This window comes from Canis aureus, chromosome 13 (assembly GCF_053574225.1).
Source record: "Canis aureus isolate CA01 chromosome 13, VMU_Caureus_v.1.0, whole genome shotgun sequence".
NCBI lineage: Eukaryota > Metazoa > Chordata > Mammalia > Carnivora > Canidae > Canis > Canis aureus.
The window spans coordinates 15,672,935-15,692,668 of NC_135623.1; the positions used below are offsets into that span (position 1 = coordinate 15,672,935).

General features: G+C 35.2%; 1 protein-coding gene across 2 annotated transcripts in view; it reads right to left on the bottom strand.

Annotated features, from left to right (window-relative positions):
* The window catches only part of ZFYVE9 (zinc finger FYVE-type containing 9), a 184,360-nt gene that overhangs the window by 51,862 nt on the left and 112,764 nt on the right, over positions 1 to 19,734 (bottom strand). For both annotated transcript variants that reach the window (XM_077844919.1, XM_077844918.1), the window contains 3 exons: positions 16,819 to 16,939; positions 11,902 to 12,024; positions 9,626 to 9,781 (listed from right to left, as the gene is read on the bottom strand). In XM_077844919.1, coding sequence (XP_077701045.1) covers positions 9,626 to 9,781; positions 11,902 to 12,024; positions 16,819 to 16,939 — 400 coding nt within the window. The remainder of the gene's footprint in view (positions 1 to 9,625; positions 9,782 to 11,901; positions 12,025 to 16,818; positions 16,940 to 19,734) is intronic.

Here is a 19,734-nt window from a genome sequence, read left to right on the forward strand (position 1 = left end):
ACTATAAAAGAAAGACTGATAAACTGGACTTCATCAAAATTTAAAACTTAAACTCTTTGAAAGAGTAATAAAATGAAAAGATAAGCCATACACTGGAATATAATATTTGCAAAATGTACTATCTGATAAAGGACTTCTATCCAAAATTTATAAAATACTAAAAACTCATTAAGAAAACTCAATGTTTAAATGGGCAAGAGAAGAGCTATAGATGGTAAATAAGCATATGAAGAGATGCTCAATATCATTAGTCATTAGGGAAATGCAAATTAAAATTATAATGAGATGCTACAACACACTCATTAGAAAAGCAAAAAATATTTTTAAAAGGCACCATCAAGTGGTGGCAAGGATCCAGAATAATTGGAATTTTTCATACATTGCAGGTAAATGTATAAATAAACTGCGATACATACATCCAAACATATGGATGAATCTCAAAAGCATTATGCTAAATGAAATAAAGCCAAATACAAATGTGTGATTGCATTTATAAAACCTTCTGGAAAATACAAAACTATAGGGAAAGAAATTAAAATGATAGTTGCCTGGAGCAGAAGGTAAGGGAAGGAGATTAAATACAAAGGGACATGAGGTAAGGTTTAGAGATGACAGAAATCATTCTGTATGCTGATTCTAGTGATGATGACCTAACTGCATCTGTTCATCTACACTCACTGAACTTTATGCCTGAAAAGGTGAATATAAGTTATATCTCAATAAACCTGATTTAAAAGCTCACAGAGAACTTTAGCAATGGACTTGCAGAGAATTAAGGATAAAAATAAAATCCTAAAAGCAAAAGAGTAAAGACAAATAACTATATTTAAAAAGAAAAAAAAAAAAAAAACTAGACTGTAGGAGATGCCAAAAGTCAAAGGAGTCAGTATCTTCAAAGTACTTGCTAAGGGGAAGTAAAAGGAAGAAAGTAAGGAATGGGAGAACGAAAGAGGAAAGGGAGGGGGAAAAAAATCCCAAAGAGATTAACCTAGAATTTTATAACCAATGAATTATTCAAGAGAGAAGACAAAATAAAAAAATTTCAGACATACAAAGGCTAATGGAGTTTACTAACCACAGAGCTAAGAGAACTAATAACAAGATGAGTTTCAGCAAGAAATGCAAGTCCAAAAGGAAACACAAGATACTAAAACAACAGATATGGAGAAAATATAATGGCAAATTTAGTAATCTTGATTGAATTGAATAATGATAGTGATTTTTGATACTGACACCAAATTGAATTGATGAATATAAATAAAAACATTTTTTCTTTTACAACAAAAGGCAAAACAAACTATAGACAACAAGAGTAAGATTAGTGAAGGTATCGGGGATCCCTGGGTGGCGCAGCGGTTTGGCGCCTGCCTTTGGCCCAGGGCGCGATCCTGGAGACCCGGGATCGAATCCCACATCGGGCTCCCTGCATGGAGCCTGCTTCTCCCTCTGCCTATGTCTCTGCCTCTCTCTCTCTCTCTGTGTGACTATCATGAATAAATAAATAAAATCTTTAAAAAAAAAAAAAAAAAAAAAGATTAGTGAAGGTATCAAGTAAAGCATTTTTTTAAAAAGATTTTATTTATTTATTCATGAGAGACACAGAAAGAGAGAGAGACAGAGGCAGAGACACAGGCAGAGGGAGAAGCAGCTCCGTGCAGGGAGCCCGATGCGGCACTCGATCACGGGTCTCCGGGGTCAGGCCCTGGGCCAAAGGCGGCGCTAAACCGCTGAGCCACCGGGGCTGCCCAAGTAAAGCATGTTTTAGGTCTGTGTCATGTTTGGGAGGATAAGAATCCTGTGTTGGAGGCAGAATTCTGTTTGCCTCTTGGTATATACACCGTAATTCCCTCTGCTTGAGCAACAGCAGCATCTATTAATATAATGGGATGTACCCCATGGTTAGGTTACTTATCAATGGAGCTAATTAGTAGGGAGGTTATCAGCATGGGCCTAACATCAGACCTTTAAATCTAGGTCTAGGGGTCAGAGATTCAAAGTGGAAACATACTCCTCCTGATCTGAAAGAAACACCATTGCTGTCAACTATCCATGGAGCCAGGAAGCCACAGAACTGCAGGCAGCCTCTGGGAGCCGGGAGGATCACCCAGCCAATATCTATCAAGAAAAAAGGGATTTGCAAGGACATGAATTCTGCCAACAACCTGAGCTCTGAATGAGAAACCTCACCACAGATGACACCGTGAGGCACTGTGAACAGAAGATTCATCTAAACTGTGCCTGGACTCCTAATCATGGAAATAGGTGTTATTTCAAGCTACTAAGTTTGTTCCTTAGAAATACATCAGTAGAAAATTAATACACACTGAATAACTTAACTCTGTTAGAAAAAGGCCATAATTCAGAATATATGTTAAAAAAATTAAAAGAAAGATACAGAGACATATTTGTCACAGAAGACAAATTATGTACAGCCAATAAATATATGCGCAGCCTCATTAATAATTAGTGAAATGCAAATCATACTGAGATACTATTTTCTATCTACTAGCTTAGCAAAAATTAAAACCGTATCAAATGTTGGCAACTGTTATATGCTGGAGATGGGGGCAGGTGGATATAAACTGATAAACTACTCTGGGCAACAGTCTAACATCATCTGATAAAGTTGAAGATATTCATATCCATATTTAAATGGCAATTTTATTCCTTAAGTGTTCACGTACAAAAATTTTAAAGAACGTGTCCGAATAACAATATATTGGTTAAAAAAAAAAGCAAATTATTCATCAGGAAAACTGATAAACTGTGGTAAACGTATATAATAGGTATAAAACTGTAGCTGAAAATGAATGGACTAAAACACTAGAGCTATGAACAAGTGTCAGAAACATGATGGAATGAAAAAAGCAAACCACATAAAATATATACAGTGTGATATCAATTGTATAAAGTTTAAAAGCATACAAAAATAAATGTATAGTAATTCTTAGTGATGCAAAATATTTGTGATAAAATTACAGAGAAAAGCAAGAAAACTAACACAAGATTAAAGTCAGTGGTTATCTAAGGGTTGGGGAAGTTTGGGGAAGATGTAATCAGGATTGGTCATTGATCAGTGCTTCAGTGGGCTGGTCATTTTTACTTCTCAAGTTGGGTATTTTGTTTATGGGTGGTTATTTTGTTGTTAAGCTTTATAACTTGCATAATTATTAAATATATGTATATTTACACACTTTTATATATACCAATTTTTTAAGGATAAGTAAAAAAGTTTAGGAAAGAAGGGCACCTGGGTGGCTCAGTGGTTGAGTGTCTGCCTTTGGCTCAGGTCGTGATCCCTGGGATAGATTCCTGCATCAGGCTCCCCGGAGGGAGCCTGCTTCTTCCTCTATGTCTCTGCTTCTCTGTGTCTCTCATGAATAAATAAATAAAACCTTAAAAAAAAGTTTAGCAAAAAATACTTCTATCTGAGAGGATTATTAGGGAAGAATTCATAGAGAAAGTCATTTTTGAGTAAGACTTAAGACAACTGATAGGATCCAGATAGTCTGGATAGTATGAAACAGTATGGTGGTAGTGAGGCACCATGATCATGGGTAATGAAGTAGGAAATCATCAGAGTGTATATATAAAGAGCCGAGAAATGTTTAGTTTGAGAGACTACTAGTGGAAATGAAACTGGAAAACAGGATCAGATTACATAGAGTACTGAATGTCAGAATACACATTTTATTCTAAAGGCAATACAAAGCCCATAAAGATTTTTGAATAAGAGAGGAAAATAACCAGAGATTAACTCCAGAAAAAATAATCTGGTAGATACAATTCTCGTTTCATTCAAATCCATGTTCTGAATGTTTGTTTGCAAAAAACAAGTACAAAACATAGGAGGAATGGAGGAGAGATGGCAAGAAACAATACATGATCTAGAATCTCCCATGGCACTATAATAATAACCAGAAGGCACCCAAAAACTCTCAGAATGTTGTTACTCACCAAAGGTAACTTTCTCTCTCACTGTGGGAAGCATAAGCAACTATGTATGACAAAAAATGTACATATGCTAAATAAACATATATGGACACAAAGACATATACATTATTATTAAATACATATAGTTTGGATTAAAAATTCATAAGAAATTGTAAATAAAATTCATTCAAGGGCTTCTAAGGCTTTTTGAGTAATTTATGGCAAAGTAACCACTACACAAGTGACAGAGTATTCAAGGCTTTCACATTTAGGAAATTTAAGACAGAATTTGCTGATTCTGCAATATGTGCTACACAGAAGAGAAAAATATTAGGATCATTTCATAACATGTAAAAGATGTTTCCACTTATTTAAAAAAATGTAGTGAAATTATATATCAAGTTACTACCTTGCTTATCTAAAAACAGGATTCTTAATAAAACAGACATAACACATAGCACAGATATTACGTATACCTGTTTTGTTTTTTTTTTTAAACTGCGGTACTATTAATATACACACATTGAGACAACTGACATACTCTAAAGAATACAGGTCTGGGAGCCTTAGGCCTAATTCTGCCACCATCTAGGTCTGTGATTTAGATTAGCCTTAACACCTCTCATTTTCCTCATCTAAAAAATAGTTTATACCAGATGATCTAAGATACCTCCTAGTCTCAGTATTTTATAAGTTGTGAAATGATTCCTAGTTGAGGACAAACTCTTAAGACTCACTTGTTTTATTTACTTAAGATATATATGCACATGCCCTCATCTATATTATGAATATTTAAAACAGCTTACATGGTTATAGTCTGACCTTAGACTATCACCATTATTTTAGTATCAGTAATTTTGTTGTGGAATTTTTGCATTTTAATATGATAGTTCAAAATAGATTCTACTGATATATAAGGATACTTCTGAAAAGTGAATAACCACTTATGGTAAACCTATTTTAATAACTCATGCAATGACTCACAGCCTTTCTTTGTTGGTATTTCTCAGAGTTCCATTCACAGCTCTAGTCTCATCTCACTGATCTATCCCATTCACAACTATAGTTTCAACAATCGTGTAACTGCTAGGTCTCCCAAATATCAGATCTACTCCCTGAGGTCTATATCTATATAGTCATCATCCATTTACGTATCACCATCTGTTGTCAATATTTCAAATTCAACACAATGGACAAAGAACTAATATCCCACTCCGCTGCCAAATCCATTCTTACTCTATTTCTTATCTCAAGGAATAAGAACAAAGTCCATTCAGATGTCCAAGCCAGAAATCTGAAGCCACTCTGACTTGTCCCTTCTCACCTCTCACATCCACTTGGTTACCAAATCCTACTGAACTGAAACATCACTGTCTTTCATTTCTTTTCAATAATCTTTGTTCCTACTGCTATTACCTAATTACTTTATTAAACCTTGATAATTTAATTTCTTGCTGGATCCTGACAATAGCTTTTCTAAAAATTCAATTTTAAAATAACAAAGTGTTCGTGAGGATAAAGAGGAAAGGGACCTCCACGCACCATTGGTGGGAATGTAAATTGGTGCAGTCACTAAGGAAAAGAGTATGGAGCTTCCTCAAAAATAAAAACCAGCTCAATCAGCTGAGCATCCAACTCCTGGTTTTGGCTCAGGTCATGATCTCAGGTCCTGGGACTGAGCCTCACACTTAGCATGGAGTCGGCTTGGGATTCTCTTCTTCCTTTGCCCCTCTCTCCTGCTTGCACTATCTAAAATAAATAAATAATTTTTAAAAAAGATTTTATTTACTTATTCATGAAGACAGAGAGAGAGAGAGAGAGAAAGAGAGAGAGAAAGAGACACAGGCAGAGGGAGAAGCAGGCTCCATGCAGGGAGCCTGACGTGGGACTCAATCCCGGGACTCCAGGATCAGGCCCTGGACTGAAGGTGGCGCTAAACCACTGAGCCACCCAGGCTGCCCAAAATATTATTTTTTTAAAAGATTTTATCCATTTATTCATGAGAGACAGAGAGAGAGAGAGAGAGACAGAGAGAGACAGACAGAGACATAGGCAGAGGGAACCTGATGCAGGACTTGATCTCAGAACTCGAACCTGGGACTCTGGGATCACCACTCGAGCCAAAGGCAGATGCTCAACTGCTGAGCCACCCAGGTGCCCCATAAATAAAATCTTTAAAAAAAAGAAATAAAAACCAGAACTACCATATGATTCAGCAATTCCACTTATGAGTATTTATCTGAAGAGAATGAAAACACTAACTTGAAAAGAGATCTGCATCCCCATGTTTGTTACAACATTATTTACAATAGCCAAGACCAGGAAAACACTTAAGTGTCCATCAATAGAAGAATGGATAAAGAAAATGTGGTGTGTATATATACAATGAAATATTATTCAGCCATAAAAAATAAAATCTTGTCATTTACAACAACATGGATGGAACTTGATAGCATTATTTTAAGTAAAATCAGCTAGAGAGAGATAAATAACATATGATCTCACATTTATATGTGGAATCTAAAAAACAAACAAAAAACCACAGGACTCCTACATACAGAGAACAGATTGGTGGGGGAGGGAGAGGGGTTGAGAGGGTGGGTAAAATCAGTAAAAGTGGCCAAGAGGTACAAAATTCTATTTATAAGATAAATTAGTACTGAGGATGTATGTACAGCATGGGAACTATAGTTAACAATACTGTATTGTATATTTCAAAACTGTTAAAAGGGTAGATCTTAAAAGTTTTCATCAGCAAGAAAAAAATTGTTAACTAGTGTGAAAATGGATGTTAAATAGACTTACTGTGATCATTTCACAGTAAGTACAAATATCAAATCATTATATTTTACATCTGAAAGTAATGTTACATATGAATTATATCTCAATAAAAAATGTGTAAGTCAATCTTATTAGGAAATAATTTCATGCAATAAAACCCAGAGATTTTAAGTATACAGTTCAATGAGTTTTGACAAATGTAAATATTCATGTAACCACCATCCTTATCACTATATGAAATATTTATATAACTCCAGAAAGTTCCCAGGGCCCCACTGTAGTTAGTTGCAACACCTGCATCCCCAACTCACCTCAAGCAAACATGATCTAACACCACAGATTCATTCGCCTGTTCCAGAGAATCATGTAAATGGAATCTTCTAATATGTACTTTTTTGTGCCTGGCTTCTTTTGTTCAGCACAATATCTGTGATATTTATCCATGCTGTCGTATATATCAGCAGGGTTTTTTTTATTGTTGAGAAGTATTCTAGTGTTTATCCACTATAATTTTTTGTTTATCCACTGTAACTGCTTCTTAACTCAATTTACCTGTCACCAGACACACAGTGTCTGTCACTCATTTTTTCAATTGTTCCTCATTGCCTACACAATAAAGCATGGACTCTTGAACAAGACTTTCATGAACCTCCCATGCTTTTAGTCCCTAATCCCCCCTTAAAATGTACATGAATATACAACTGCTTGGACCTCCAATGTCATTTCTCTGCTTATAGTTTTCATATGTGAATACATCCAAATTGAGGAGAAAAGTGAGTGTTTCAGATCATTTCTGGAAATAAATGTAGGTCCTGAGTATTATATGGCCTGAAGGTTCTAAATGACTACATATTAGCCCCATATATTTTGAACTGACACAGTAAATACAGAAGTATACTTCATAGGTATGTGGTCAGTTGCTGATGTACTGTCTTATCCTCATGTAATAGGACACCTAAATTATCATAGAGACTAAGACATAAAGGTATAATCTTTTATGCATAAGCTATAATCCACACTAAAGATGTAATTTTATATCCCGCTTTTGTACTTACTTCAAGAACATTTTCCATGTTGTTACATTCTATTCATAAATATTACTTTTAATGGCTAAAAAATGTTCTAAAAAAGATGCATACATCTAATCAGCATAACAGTTTTAAATGTTTCACCTGTAGACAGGCATTTAGGTTACCTCTAAATTTTTGTGTTAACAGTAAGTAATGTTGTAATAAACACTTTCATGTACAAAATATATTTTACATTTTAGATAATTTTTTTAAAGATTTTATTTATTTATTGAGAGAGAGTGCGAGAGAGAGAGAGCACAAGTAGGGTTGGGGCATAGGGAGAGGCAGGCTGTCGCTGAGGAGGAGCCCAATGAGGGGCTCAATTTCAGGACTCTGGGATCATAACCTGAGCTGAAGGCAGATGTTTAACTGATCAAGCAGCCCATGTGCCCCATTTTAGATCATTTTTTTGGCATAGAATCCCACAAGGGGAATCACTGCATTCAGAAAATATGAATAATTTATGGTTTTAATATATTTATAAAATATTACCATGTAATACATGAAAATAATTTTAATACCCTGCTCAATCTCACTCCCCTTTCCAAGCCTTGTTCCTCAGAGACGATCTCTTCTATTATTCATTTGTTGTAGTTATTACACAACTCTTTTCCTATTTACCAACCATAGGTACTGTTTTTTTTTTTTTACTTCCTGTTATGATGAGAATTTAGCTCAACTACACCACTTCTTACTTCCTCTGCTAAATCAGAGGAGGTCAACTTTGTAATGCCAAATAATACACATGTATTTTTCTCTTAATTTATAACAATATGTCTTTTTATAGTATCCTTAGCCTTTGCCAGTAGTTATGCATTTACTTTTACATCGGTAGGGCTAGCAATATTTATAATTTACTTTGAAACCATAATAAAGTTGCCCATTCTAGTGGTTTTTAAAACTTGAAAATTAAATAAAGAATGTTTACATAATGATTATATAGATATTGTTAACTGAAGAAACAAGTAGTAAGTTATGATTATGCTTCCCTCTACCAGGTGCCAATAAGTACCAGGTACCCTAAGCCACTCAAAGAAAAGTATTCTTATATCATGGTCAATGGGTAATCTTTGAACTTTGATTCCAGCCTTTGTAAAATAATAACAACCACACCAGGTAAAGTACTAAAATTTATATTTCCTTAAACCTTGGCAAGTTCTAACTTGCTGCTGATACCAAAGTCCAATGCTAGGCTTCAGTATTTATGACTATTATTTTGCAACTGAATCCAAAATTTTTATCTTTTTTTTTTTAAATTCTCACTCATATTTTTTTAATATTTTTATTTTTTAATTTTTTTTAAGATTTTATTTATTCATGAGAGACACAGAGAGAGAGAGAGGCAGAGACACAGGCAGAGGGAGAAGCAGGCTCCATGCAGGGAGCCCGACGTGGGACTTGATCCCAGGTCTCCAGGATCACATCCTGGACTGAAGGTGGCGCTAAACCGCTGGGCCACCGGGGCTGCCCTCATCTTTTTTTTTTGAAGTAGGTTCCACACTTATTTGGAGACCAACATGGGACTTGAACTCATGACCCTGAGATCAAGACCTTAGCTTAAGTTGGACATTTATGGGATGACTGGTGGCTCAGCACTTAAGCGTCTGCCTTCCAGCTCAGGGCGTGATTCTGGAAACCCGGATCAAGTCCCACACTGAGCTCCTCGCATGGAGCCTGCTTCCCTCTGCCTATGTCTCTCTCTCTCTGTCTCATGAATAAATAAATAAAATCCTTTAAAAAAAAAAAAAAAAAGAGTGGACATTTAACCAACTGAGCCACCCAGGGGCTCATAAAATTTTTATCTTGTAAAGGGTGCAGACTAAGTCATAAAGCATTCCCACCTGCCAGAGCATCCCGATAAAGCTGCACAAAATGATTAAAGATATCCTTCGGCAAACATTTTTCATCCGGTAGACACTGCAGAAGGATGACTATCTCGGACTGACCCACTGCATGCATCCCCTTGGTTGTGAAACACCAGCACTTCCTGTTCACATCTATGAATGAAATAAAAATAAAGACATTCTTTTCAATCCTTACCTTTAAAGAAATGCACAGAAATCTGTTACAATACATCAAAGGACAAAACAGGTTATACTGAATCTGTACAATTCAACTGTGAACTATAAATCCACTGAGACAAAGTATTGTAGAAAATAAAGAATTCCAGTGTCTCTGGCTTTAAGTAAATACTTAGAAAATCAATAGAAGGGAAGTAAAAGAAGTAATAGTAAAAGAAAATGCATTTAAAACTTTTAACTCCTGGGCAGCCCTGGTGGTGCAGTGGTTTAGTGCTGCCTGCAGCCCAGGGCATGATCCTGGGGACCCTGGATCGAGTCCCACGTCAGGCTCTCAGCATGGAGCCTGCTTCTCCCTCTGCCTGTGTCTCTGCCTCTCTCTCTGCATCTCTATGAATAAATAAAGTCTTAAAAACAAAAAATAAAATAAAAAACTCTTAACTCCTATTATTAGAAGGTATTATTATTAAAAGAAAACATTTCATAAAAATAAAATAAAACAAGGTATCCTAGGCTATATGAATAAAGAATATATTCCCTCACCTGTATTTTTAAAAAATTCACTTTACCAAGGAAATAATTACTCATGTAGAACTGGAAACAACAACAACAAAAGCCAGTATTATAGCTTTGGATTCAGGTTGTGGCTTAAAGAAAATATATATTTATATACACATTTTAAATTTAACCTAGCTAGAAAGATTCTAGCTTTTTATTTTTTTGAAGATTTTATTATTAAGTAATCTCTACACTAGCATGTGGTTTGAGCTTTACAATCTGAGATCAAGAGTTGAGTGTTCTACTGACTGAGTCAGCCAAGTCCTCAAGATTCTAGCTTCTTAAATTATAGTCCTTTTTGGGAGAAAATTTTAGCTAAACAGCAACATGATTTTACTTGGTTTTATCCTGTAAAAAGTGGTGAAAGAATGGCTTTTCTGGACTATTTACTTCCACTTTTTCACCTTATGGCATTGTAGAGTCCCAATATATAGCACAAGTTATATGTAATTAAAAATAATGTTCAATCTGATACTTTTATCATTTTTACTCTACACATAATAGGATCCCCAAAGGAGCTGAAATAAGATTCAAATATAATTATAGACATCACAATGTAAATCAAAACTAATAAAATTTCCCTTTCTTTCCCTTTGGGAATTGTTACTTTATATACCTAAACAGGAAGCACTGAATACAACTATATTAAGATGGTATACACTTTAGGAATTCTGGGTTAGCTATTTTCTAAGTATAACTTTTAGACTAGATATGGTAAATTAAAATTTCACAAATTATTTTAACACCTGATCCTAGAGGGAAAGGGGGAAAGCATTAATAACTGGCCAAATATACAAGAGTACAATTAATAAGGAAGCCAGAAACCTGCACTCTTTAATACAGATTTTCAAAGGAAGTAGCATGTAGGTGTTTCTGGTCTCCGAGATCAACTTAAAACAAGTACACAGTGGGAATTAGAGGACAGTTCCTCAGTGCTTTACTCCTCTCTCCAAAACTCTGCCTATTGACATTCATCCAGGATAAATGAATTCTCTATTTTCCAAGACGATCCTGGAATTAAGATTCTAATTTACTGTTCTCTTACTCATTCTGATGCCCCCAAGATTTAGAAGTTAGCCCCAAGAATTAGGAAGTTTCTTCTGAATCTTAAGTTTAATGTACTGAATTTTAATGTAAGTGTTAGCTAACTAACACTTCTCTCAAATGAATATTTGCACATGATTAAGGTTTCTGAGATTTAAATCTAGCCTGTAAATTATTTGACCCTCTTGGATAATTTATCCATTTCCAACTACTCTGGTGGTGAGTTGTGACTTAGCACATCCATCTCAGGAAATTCTGTTTGGCTTTCCTCTTTGAGGAATTCACCTATCTCATTTCAAGAGTTTCAGTTAGTCCCACAGTTGTCCTCTGGGAGATGTTATTTTATACAAACCAATATCTTTGGTACCCAGTTTTCAGTAAGATGTGGCTCCATCCATATAAAAATACTGTGTATAATGAATTTAAAAGCTTTACTTATTATCTATGAGTCAGTAAAGTATCTCATTTTAATTTTAAAAAACGAATTTCTAACTTACAATTTACAATTTTAACCATTGACAACAAATTTGCATTTAAAACAAATACAAGTGGGTCAGGACCACCATCCTCTAATTGCTGCATTACTGAAATCTGTGATGGCTTCTCTTCCACAGCATAGTCTGCAAGGGAAGAAAACAATGTAAAAGATTAGATAAAGGGACATATCAAGAAAGAAATCTGATGGAGAAATGAGCTGATTTTTCACAAGAAAGAGTTAAGCACTGATTTATAGATAGGGTGAACCTACGTTTTATACCTGCTTTCCCAGTGTAATGCTAATAGTTTCCCTTTCACTCTCAAAAGTATTCCAGTCCAGTTAAGAACATGGTTATCCTATATGTAGACTTTTCCACAAACTGACTTATGCCATAATCTAAAGAAACCCCTTTAGCACATGCACCCGCTGTTTATAGCAGCATTATCAACAATAGCCAAACTATGGAAAGAGCCCAAATGTCCACTGACTAATGAATGATAAAGATGATGTGGCATATATATACAATGAAATATTATCCAGGCATCAAAAAGAATGAAGATAAAGAATGAAATATTGTTATTTGCAAGGACATGGATGGAGCTAGAAATGCTAAGTGAAATAAGTCAGAGAAAGACAAATATCATACAATTGCATTCATATCTGGAATTTAACAAACAAAACGAACATAGGGGAAAGAAAAAAAGAGAGGGAAGCAAACCATCAGAGACTCAACAATAGAGAACAAACTGAGGATTAATTGGGGGGAATGGGCTAAATGGGTGATGGGTATTAAGGAGGGCACTTATGATGAGCACTGGGTGTTATATATATGTAAAGAATCACTAAATTCTATACCTGGAACCAATTTTACCATATATTTTAACTAACTAGAATTTAAATAAAAACTTGAAAAAGCAAAATAAAGACAGCTCTTTTATTTAACAAAAATTCTCCAACTATTATAACAAGAATTTCACATATTACAAGTTCTAAGACCAACATTTAAAATAATCTATGATATACAAGAAAATGATAATACACTACTTACCCTCTGGTAAATGTACCCAGAAAATAAACTAAAACTATCATAAGTAACTGGTTTCATGAAACACTTTCTCTCAGTCAAAGCTCAGCATGTGTATCAATCACCAAAATCACTAGTAAATCACACAATAGATTCTGAACATGGACAAGTTAATACTTGAGATCCTGCACAGAACTTTTCCTAATTAATTCCTGAAACCACAGTATACAATATTCAGTAATGCCATTTTGAGTGATGGTAGTCTTCTCACCTTTACATCAAAATCATGAATAATAAGAGAAACCAAAAAACTATTTTTTGGATGTAAGGAGAAATGTCTACGCTACCAATGAAAATATTTATTGAACAGAGAAATATGAAGTGACTTTTAAAAAGAAGAAAACATTTGTATGAGTTATTCCACTGGAATGCAAAACTCTGGCAAGGAGATAGTAATGTGGTTTAAGTAAATATAAATAACTAGCTGTTGTTTCTTAGTAGGAGGGGTTTGGATAATTGGATTTAATGAAAATGGAATCTTATTTATCTTAAACAATAGAACAGGCCAATTAAACTTCTTATAAGTTAAATCTAAGACTCATTAAAATAACCAAAATTTGAACCTAAGTAGTAATTTAACTAATAAAAGAATATTTTTAAGGGGTCCTAGTCAAAAAAACGCTTCACCTACATGAAAGTTCACTGTTGAACTATTTGGGACATGGCTGGATTTTATAGTTTGATACTTTCAGCCAACCTTGCTGAGAGCCTGCTATAGGTCCAGCACCATAGGAGAAGACATGAGTATGAATTAGGATTGAAGGAATCCATGTTCTAAGTAAAAGAATCAGACCTATAAAATATCTAAATTGCAATCAGGGAAGTGTTTATATAGTAAAGATCTATTATTAGAATCTGTCTTCAGGGGCACCTGGATGGCTCAGTCAGTTAAGCCTCCAACTGCTGATTTCAGCTCAGGCCATGATCTCATGGTTGTGAGATGGAACCCCATGCCAGACGCCAGGTTTAACAGGGAGTCCGCTTGAGGCTCTCCCTCTTCCCTGTCCCTCCCACTTTGTTCCTCCTCCTACTTATGCTGCACATGCACTCTCTCTCTCTAAAATAAATAAACAACAAACATACACTCAAAGTGGTTGAAAGATCTAAATGTGAGATAAGAATCCATCAAAATCCTAGAGGAGAACACAGGCAACAACCTTTTTGACCGTGGCCACAGTAACTTCTTGCAAGACATATCTCCAAAGGCAAGGGAAACAAAAGCAATAATGAACTAAATGGGACTTCATTGAGATAAAAATCTTCTGCACAGCAAAGGAAACAGTTAATAAAGCTAGAAGACAACATACAGAATGGAACAAGATATTTGCAAATGACATATCAGATAAAGTGCTAGTATCCAAGATCTATAAAGAACTTACCAAACTCAATACTCAAAAAACAAACTATCCAGGCAAGAAATGGGCAGAAGACATGAACAGACATTTCTCCAAAGAAGACCTACACAAGCCCAACAAGCACATGAGAAAATGCTCCACATCACTTGCCATCAGGGAAATACAAATCAAAACCACAATGAGATACCAGTTTACATTGGTGAGAATGGTGAAAATTAAAACGACAGGAAACAACAAATGTTGGAGAGGATGTGGAGAAAGGTGGAACCTCTTGCACTGTTGGTGGGAATGCAAACTGGTTCAGCCACTCTGGAAAACAGTGTGGAGGTTCCTCAAGAAGGAATAGGGTTAAGAAAAAAAAAAGAAGGAATAGGGTAAAAATAAGAGCTCTAAAAATAGAGCTACCCTATGACCCAGCAATTGCACTACTGAGTATTTACCCCAAAGATACAGATGTAGTGAAACAATAGGACACCTGCACCCCACTGTTTGTAGCAGCAATGTCTACAATAGTCAAACTGTGGAAGAAGCCATGATGTCCTTCCACAGATGAATGGATAAAGAAGATGTGGTCTATAGATACAGTGGAATATTACTCAGCCATCAGAAAGGACAGATACCTATCATTTACACTGATGTGGATGGAACTGGAGGGTATTATACTGAGTGAAATAAGTCAATCAGAGAGACAATTATCATATGGTCTCACTCAATTATGGAATATAAGAAATAGTGAAAGGGACCATAAGGGAAGTGGGAGGAGGGGACTAAGCGGGGAAAAATTAGAGATGGAGACAAACCATGAGAGACTCCTAACTCTAGGAAGCAAACAAAGGATTGCAGAAGGGGAAGTGGGTGGGGGATGGCGTAACTGGGTGATGGGCAAAGGAGGACACATGATGAGATGAGCACTGGGTGTTATACTATATACTGGGAAATTGAATTTAAATAAAAATTTTTTTAAACATTTAAATAAATAAAATCTTAAATGAAAAAAAAGAAAATAAACTAGGGGTGGTGGAAGGGGAGGAGGGCAGGGGGTGGGGGTGAATGGGTGACGGGCACTGAGGGGGGCACTTGATGGGATGAGCACTGGGTGTTATTCTGTATGTTGGCAAATTGAACACCAATAAAAAATAAATTTACTATAAAAAAATAAATAAATAAAATAACAAAAACAAAAAGAAAAAAGAAAAAAAAGAATTTCTATTCAAATGGAGATGATATAAAACAATTCTATGGAGACAGCACTGGTAAAGATTCAGAGAAGAGCTTTTCATTAATCTGGGTTCTGAAGGGTTGAGAAGTTCTTTAAGGAGTCTACAGTATACAAAGGTATTCTAGGCAGAGGAAAGAAGATAAGGAAAGTATTAATTACATTTCTACTTTGCACCAGACCCTGTTCTTGCTATACACTTTCAGGTATGAAATCTGATTTAAAATTCACAATGATTTTTTAAATAGGTGTATTACCTAACATTAGGAAAAAGATTCAGGTAGGATAAATGATCCATCCACCGATAAATCACAGCTAGGAAATAAGGGTCCTAGGATTAAAACTCAGGTTTGTCCAGTTTTGTAGTCCATTCTCTCCCCATTATTCCACAGCATAAGAAAAAACATGAAAGTGTGGAAAGTGAATATTCAGAAGACAGTAAATACTCTGTAGTATGCATGTAAAGTACTGGGGTATTGGCTGGAAATAAAGTTAGAAAGATAAGTTGGGATAAAGCTATAAGGAACATTGCATGGTAAAATAATTAATTTATACTGAAGGCACTGGGAATCCACTGAACGTTTCTAAGCCAGAGGAATCTATGATAACATCTATGTTTAAAAGATAATTGGCAACAACATGGAAGATAAGACAAAGGAAAGACTGAAGGCATGGAGACCAGGTAAAAGACTAGGCAAAACTATGGAAAGCTTATTGGTAAACCCATCTCCCAAAAATGTACTAACTAGATGCTAATCTGCATCTATCAACACAAACTTTCACATAAAGATAAGCATTCTTTTGACTGGATAGTTATTTTATTTCTTACTGGAACTCACTAAAAATATATTTTTAATAAAATGGCTATTTAAGGTCAGTGCTCTCCACTTATTACATGTATATTTCCGAATGTACATTATACTGAAAAACAAAAAGTTAGATAAATGTTCTGACCGTTCAATCAGGTGGGCCAAATCAGAGTATTATGTGCTTTGAAATTAAAGAAAAAAGTGCCAATGAACATTTATATACCATAATTAAAAATAATATATCCTTCCAACAAATAAAATGACCATATAATATAAAAACATAAATATCTACTCTAAAATTATATAAGTAACAGCAACAATTATTTTCACGGCACTGAGTAGTTGTTTTCTCACAATGCTGGAGAAGAAAAAGGTGGTTTATCACTCGAATTCTCTCTCTTTCCCTTAATTAGAAGACAGCATCCAGCATCCTGCCATTATTATTCCTGCTGAAATATGTAAGTCCACATACCTCCTTTTACACCGGTGGAGATGAGAATGGGAGGAAGGCCATCTTCAGGAATTAGGTTCATTGCACTGCCAACAGGACTTCCAACCTGAGTTATACTCCCAGAGAACAGAGAAACATCCGTCTACGAAAAGCAAATCAGCAAAGTGAGAATTGCAGAGAGCTCAAGATTTTACCAAAATATTTTGAAAATATAAATCGGAATTTAAGTGAAAATTTGGAATTCATACTTTTTGAAAAATAGCACAAATTTCTCATTAACTTGTGGTTTCCCAAACACCTGGATTTATACTATGAAAATATTTCCAATTGTATAGTTTCTCTTTTTGGCATCACCAAATCATAAGAATGGGAGAAGAGGCCTTGTAGCCTAGGTTAAAGCTTTCTCTATCTAGGTTTCTTTGGCCATAAAAGAAAATATTTTTATTTATTTATTTATTTATTTATTTATTTATTTATTTATTTATTTGAAAACATTTTTAAAAACTGCAGTGGAACAGAAACTAAGTTTCAGTATTATCTCAATTTCTGAACCTTTAATGCATTTGGGTCCACTTGAAGTCTCATTTACATAGATGTCTGGGTGGCTCAGTCGGTTAAGCATCTGCCTTCAGCTCAGGTCAGGATCTCAGGGTCCTGAGATCAAGTCTCACATCAGGTCAGGCTCCCTGCTCAGTGGGGAATCTACTTCTCCCTCTCCTTCTGCCCCTCCCCCCCACTCATTGCTCTCTCTCCCTCTCTCAAATAAAATTAAAAGCTCTAAAAAAAAAAGTCTCATTTACATTGCTTTTTAAAAATAAAAAGGGACGCCTGTATGGGTCAGTTGGTTAAATGTCCCTGATTCGACTCAGGTCATGATTTCAGGGTTGTGAGATCGAGCTCCTTGCCTGGCTCCACTCCACTGGAGCCTGCTGAAGATTCTCTCTCTCCTCTGCCCCTCCATCCACTTGTCTCTTAAAAAAATAAAATAAAAACTGTAAAAAATAAAACAAACTTTGAGAATAGTGGTGATGGTTGTACAGCAATGTGAATGGACTTAATACCACTGGTTTGTACACTTAAAAATGACTAAAATGAAGGATTTTATGTTATGTGTATTTTACCACAATAAAAAAAGAGAAAAAAATTAACTGATAAAATACAGAATAAACGAGCATCTGGGTGGCTCAGTCTGATAAACATCTGACTCTTGATTTCAGCTAAGATTGTGATCTCAGGGTCCTGGGTCCAGGCCCCACATTGGGCTCCACATCAGCAGGGATTATACTGGAGAATTTCTTTCCCTCTCCCTGTGACCTCCCCCTGCTTGTGGGCAAGTTCATGCTTGCTCTTGCTCTCAAATCAATCTTTAAAAAATACAGAGATTAAAACAAGTCATTGTTTTCTTTTGTTATGCAGTGAAATAAAACTTCAAGTTCATTTTTCTTTGCATTAATATGAAGTTCACATTAACTACTCCAATAAAGTATAATGCTGCAAGACACATTTGGGGTTAAATCCATTTAATTAACAACTTAATAGAATACACTCAAAGATTATTAAAATAATGCTCTCTTCAGTATACTCTCTAACAATTAAGAAAAAAAAGAAAAAAGAAAAGAAGAAGCTTTAAAAAATGTTAAAATAAAAGCATTTAAAAACTGTTTTTAACATGTTTTAAAATATTTATAGGGGCACCTGATGGCTGTTCGTTAAGTGTCCACCTTCAGCTTAGGTCATGATCCCCAGTGCCCTGGATCTCTCCCTTTGCCTCTCTCCCTGCTTTTTTTTTTTTTTTCTCTCTCTCCCTGCTTATACTCGCTCTCTCTCTCTCTCTCAAATAAATAAATAAAATCCTCCTAAAAAGACAAATAAAAAATAAAAGTGTTTATAGCAGCTTTATTCATAATAGCCATAAACTGGAAACCATCCAAATGTCCGTTAACAGGAAAACAGAAAAATTGTGGTATATTGTGGAACATTACCCAGCAATAAAAAAAATACCAACTTTTGATGCACACATCATGGATAAATCTCATAATCAAATCTTCATAAGAAGGAAGACACAAACTACTATATACTATGTTTGCATTTAGATGAAATTTAAGAACAGTCAAAAGTAATCCATGGTAATACAAATCAAAATAATGATTACCTTGGGGAAAACACAGGCAAGTATTGAAAAGGACACAAGGGAACCCTCTAGAGTATTTTCACTTGGATGGTGGTTGCATGGGTGTGTCCATAAGTTCATCAAGTTGCTTCTTAAAGATTAATGTGCCTCAAGCACAATGCTATCTAGATTTTATACTTGAATAAAGATTAAAACTATTTTTTAAAAAATATGTCCATGTCCTACTATATTTTTGTCTATGCTATTATTTAGGACTCTATCAGTTTTTAGCAGGTTTTTGCTAAAAATTTTGCAGTGTTCTCATCACTGGAAAATTTTATTGACAAACCATTATTACTGATTTGAAACCTAACAGAGGAAATAATCTATTCTACCTTATTATTTATTGATGCATAAATCTATCTTTTAGTTTCACAGAAAGTGGTCATCTGGTTTCCTCTTATGTATCATCTGTGAAAAGGAATTTATTTCATTCACTGAGCACCTACTTAGTGCCATGCATTTTACTGAATCATTAAGATGAGAAAAATATATTCTAGCCTGGCCCTAAATTTGTTTTCCTACATTTTACCAGATAAGTGTTTAAAAATAGAGTGTTGAGGGATGCCTTGGTGGCTCAGCAGTTTGGCACCTGCCTTCGGCCCAGAGTATGATCCTGGAGCCCCGGGATCGAGTCCCACATCGGGCTCCCTGCATGGAGCCTGCTTCTCCCTCTGCCTGTGTCTCTGCCTCTGTGTGTCTCTCATGAATAAATAAATAAAATCTTAAAAAAATAAAATAAAATAGAGTGTTGAACAATGTAAAAG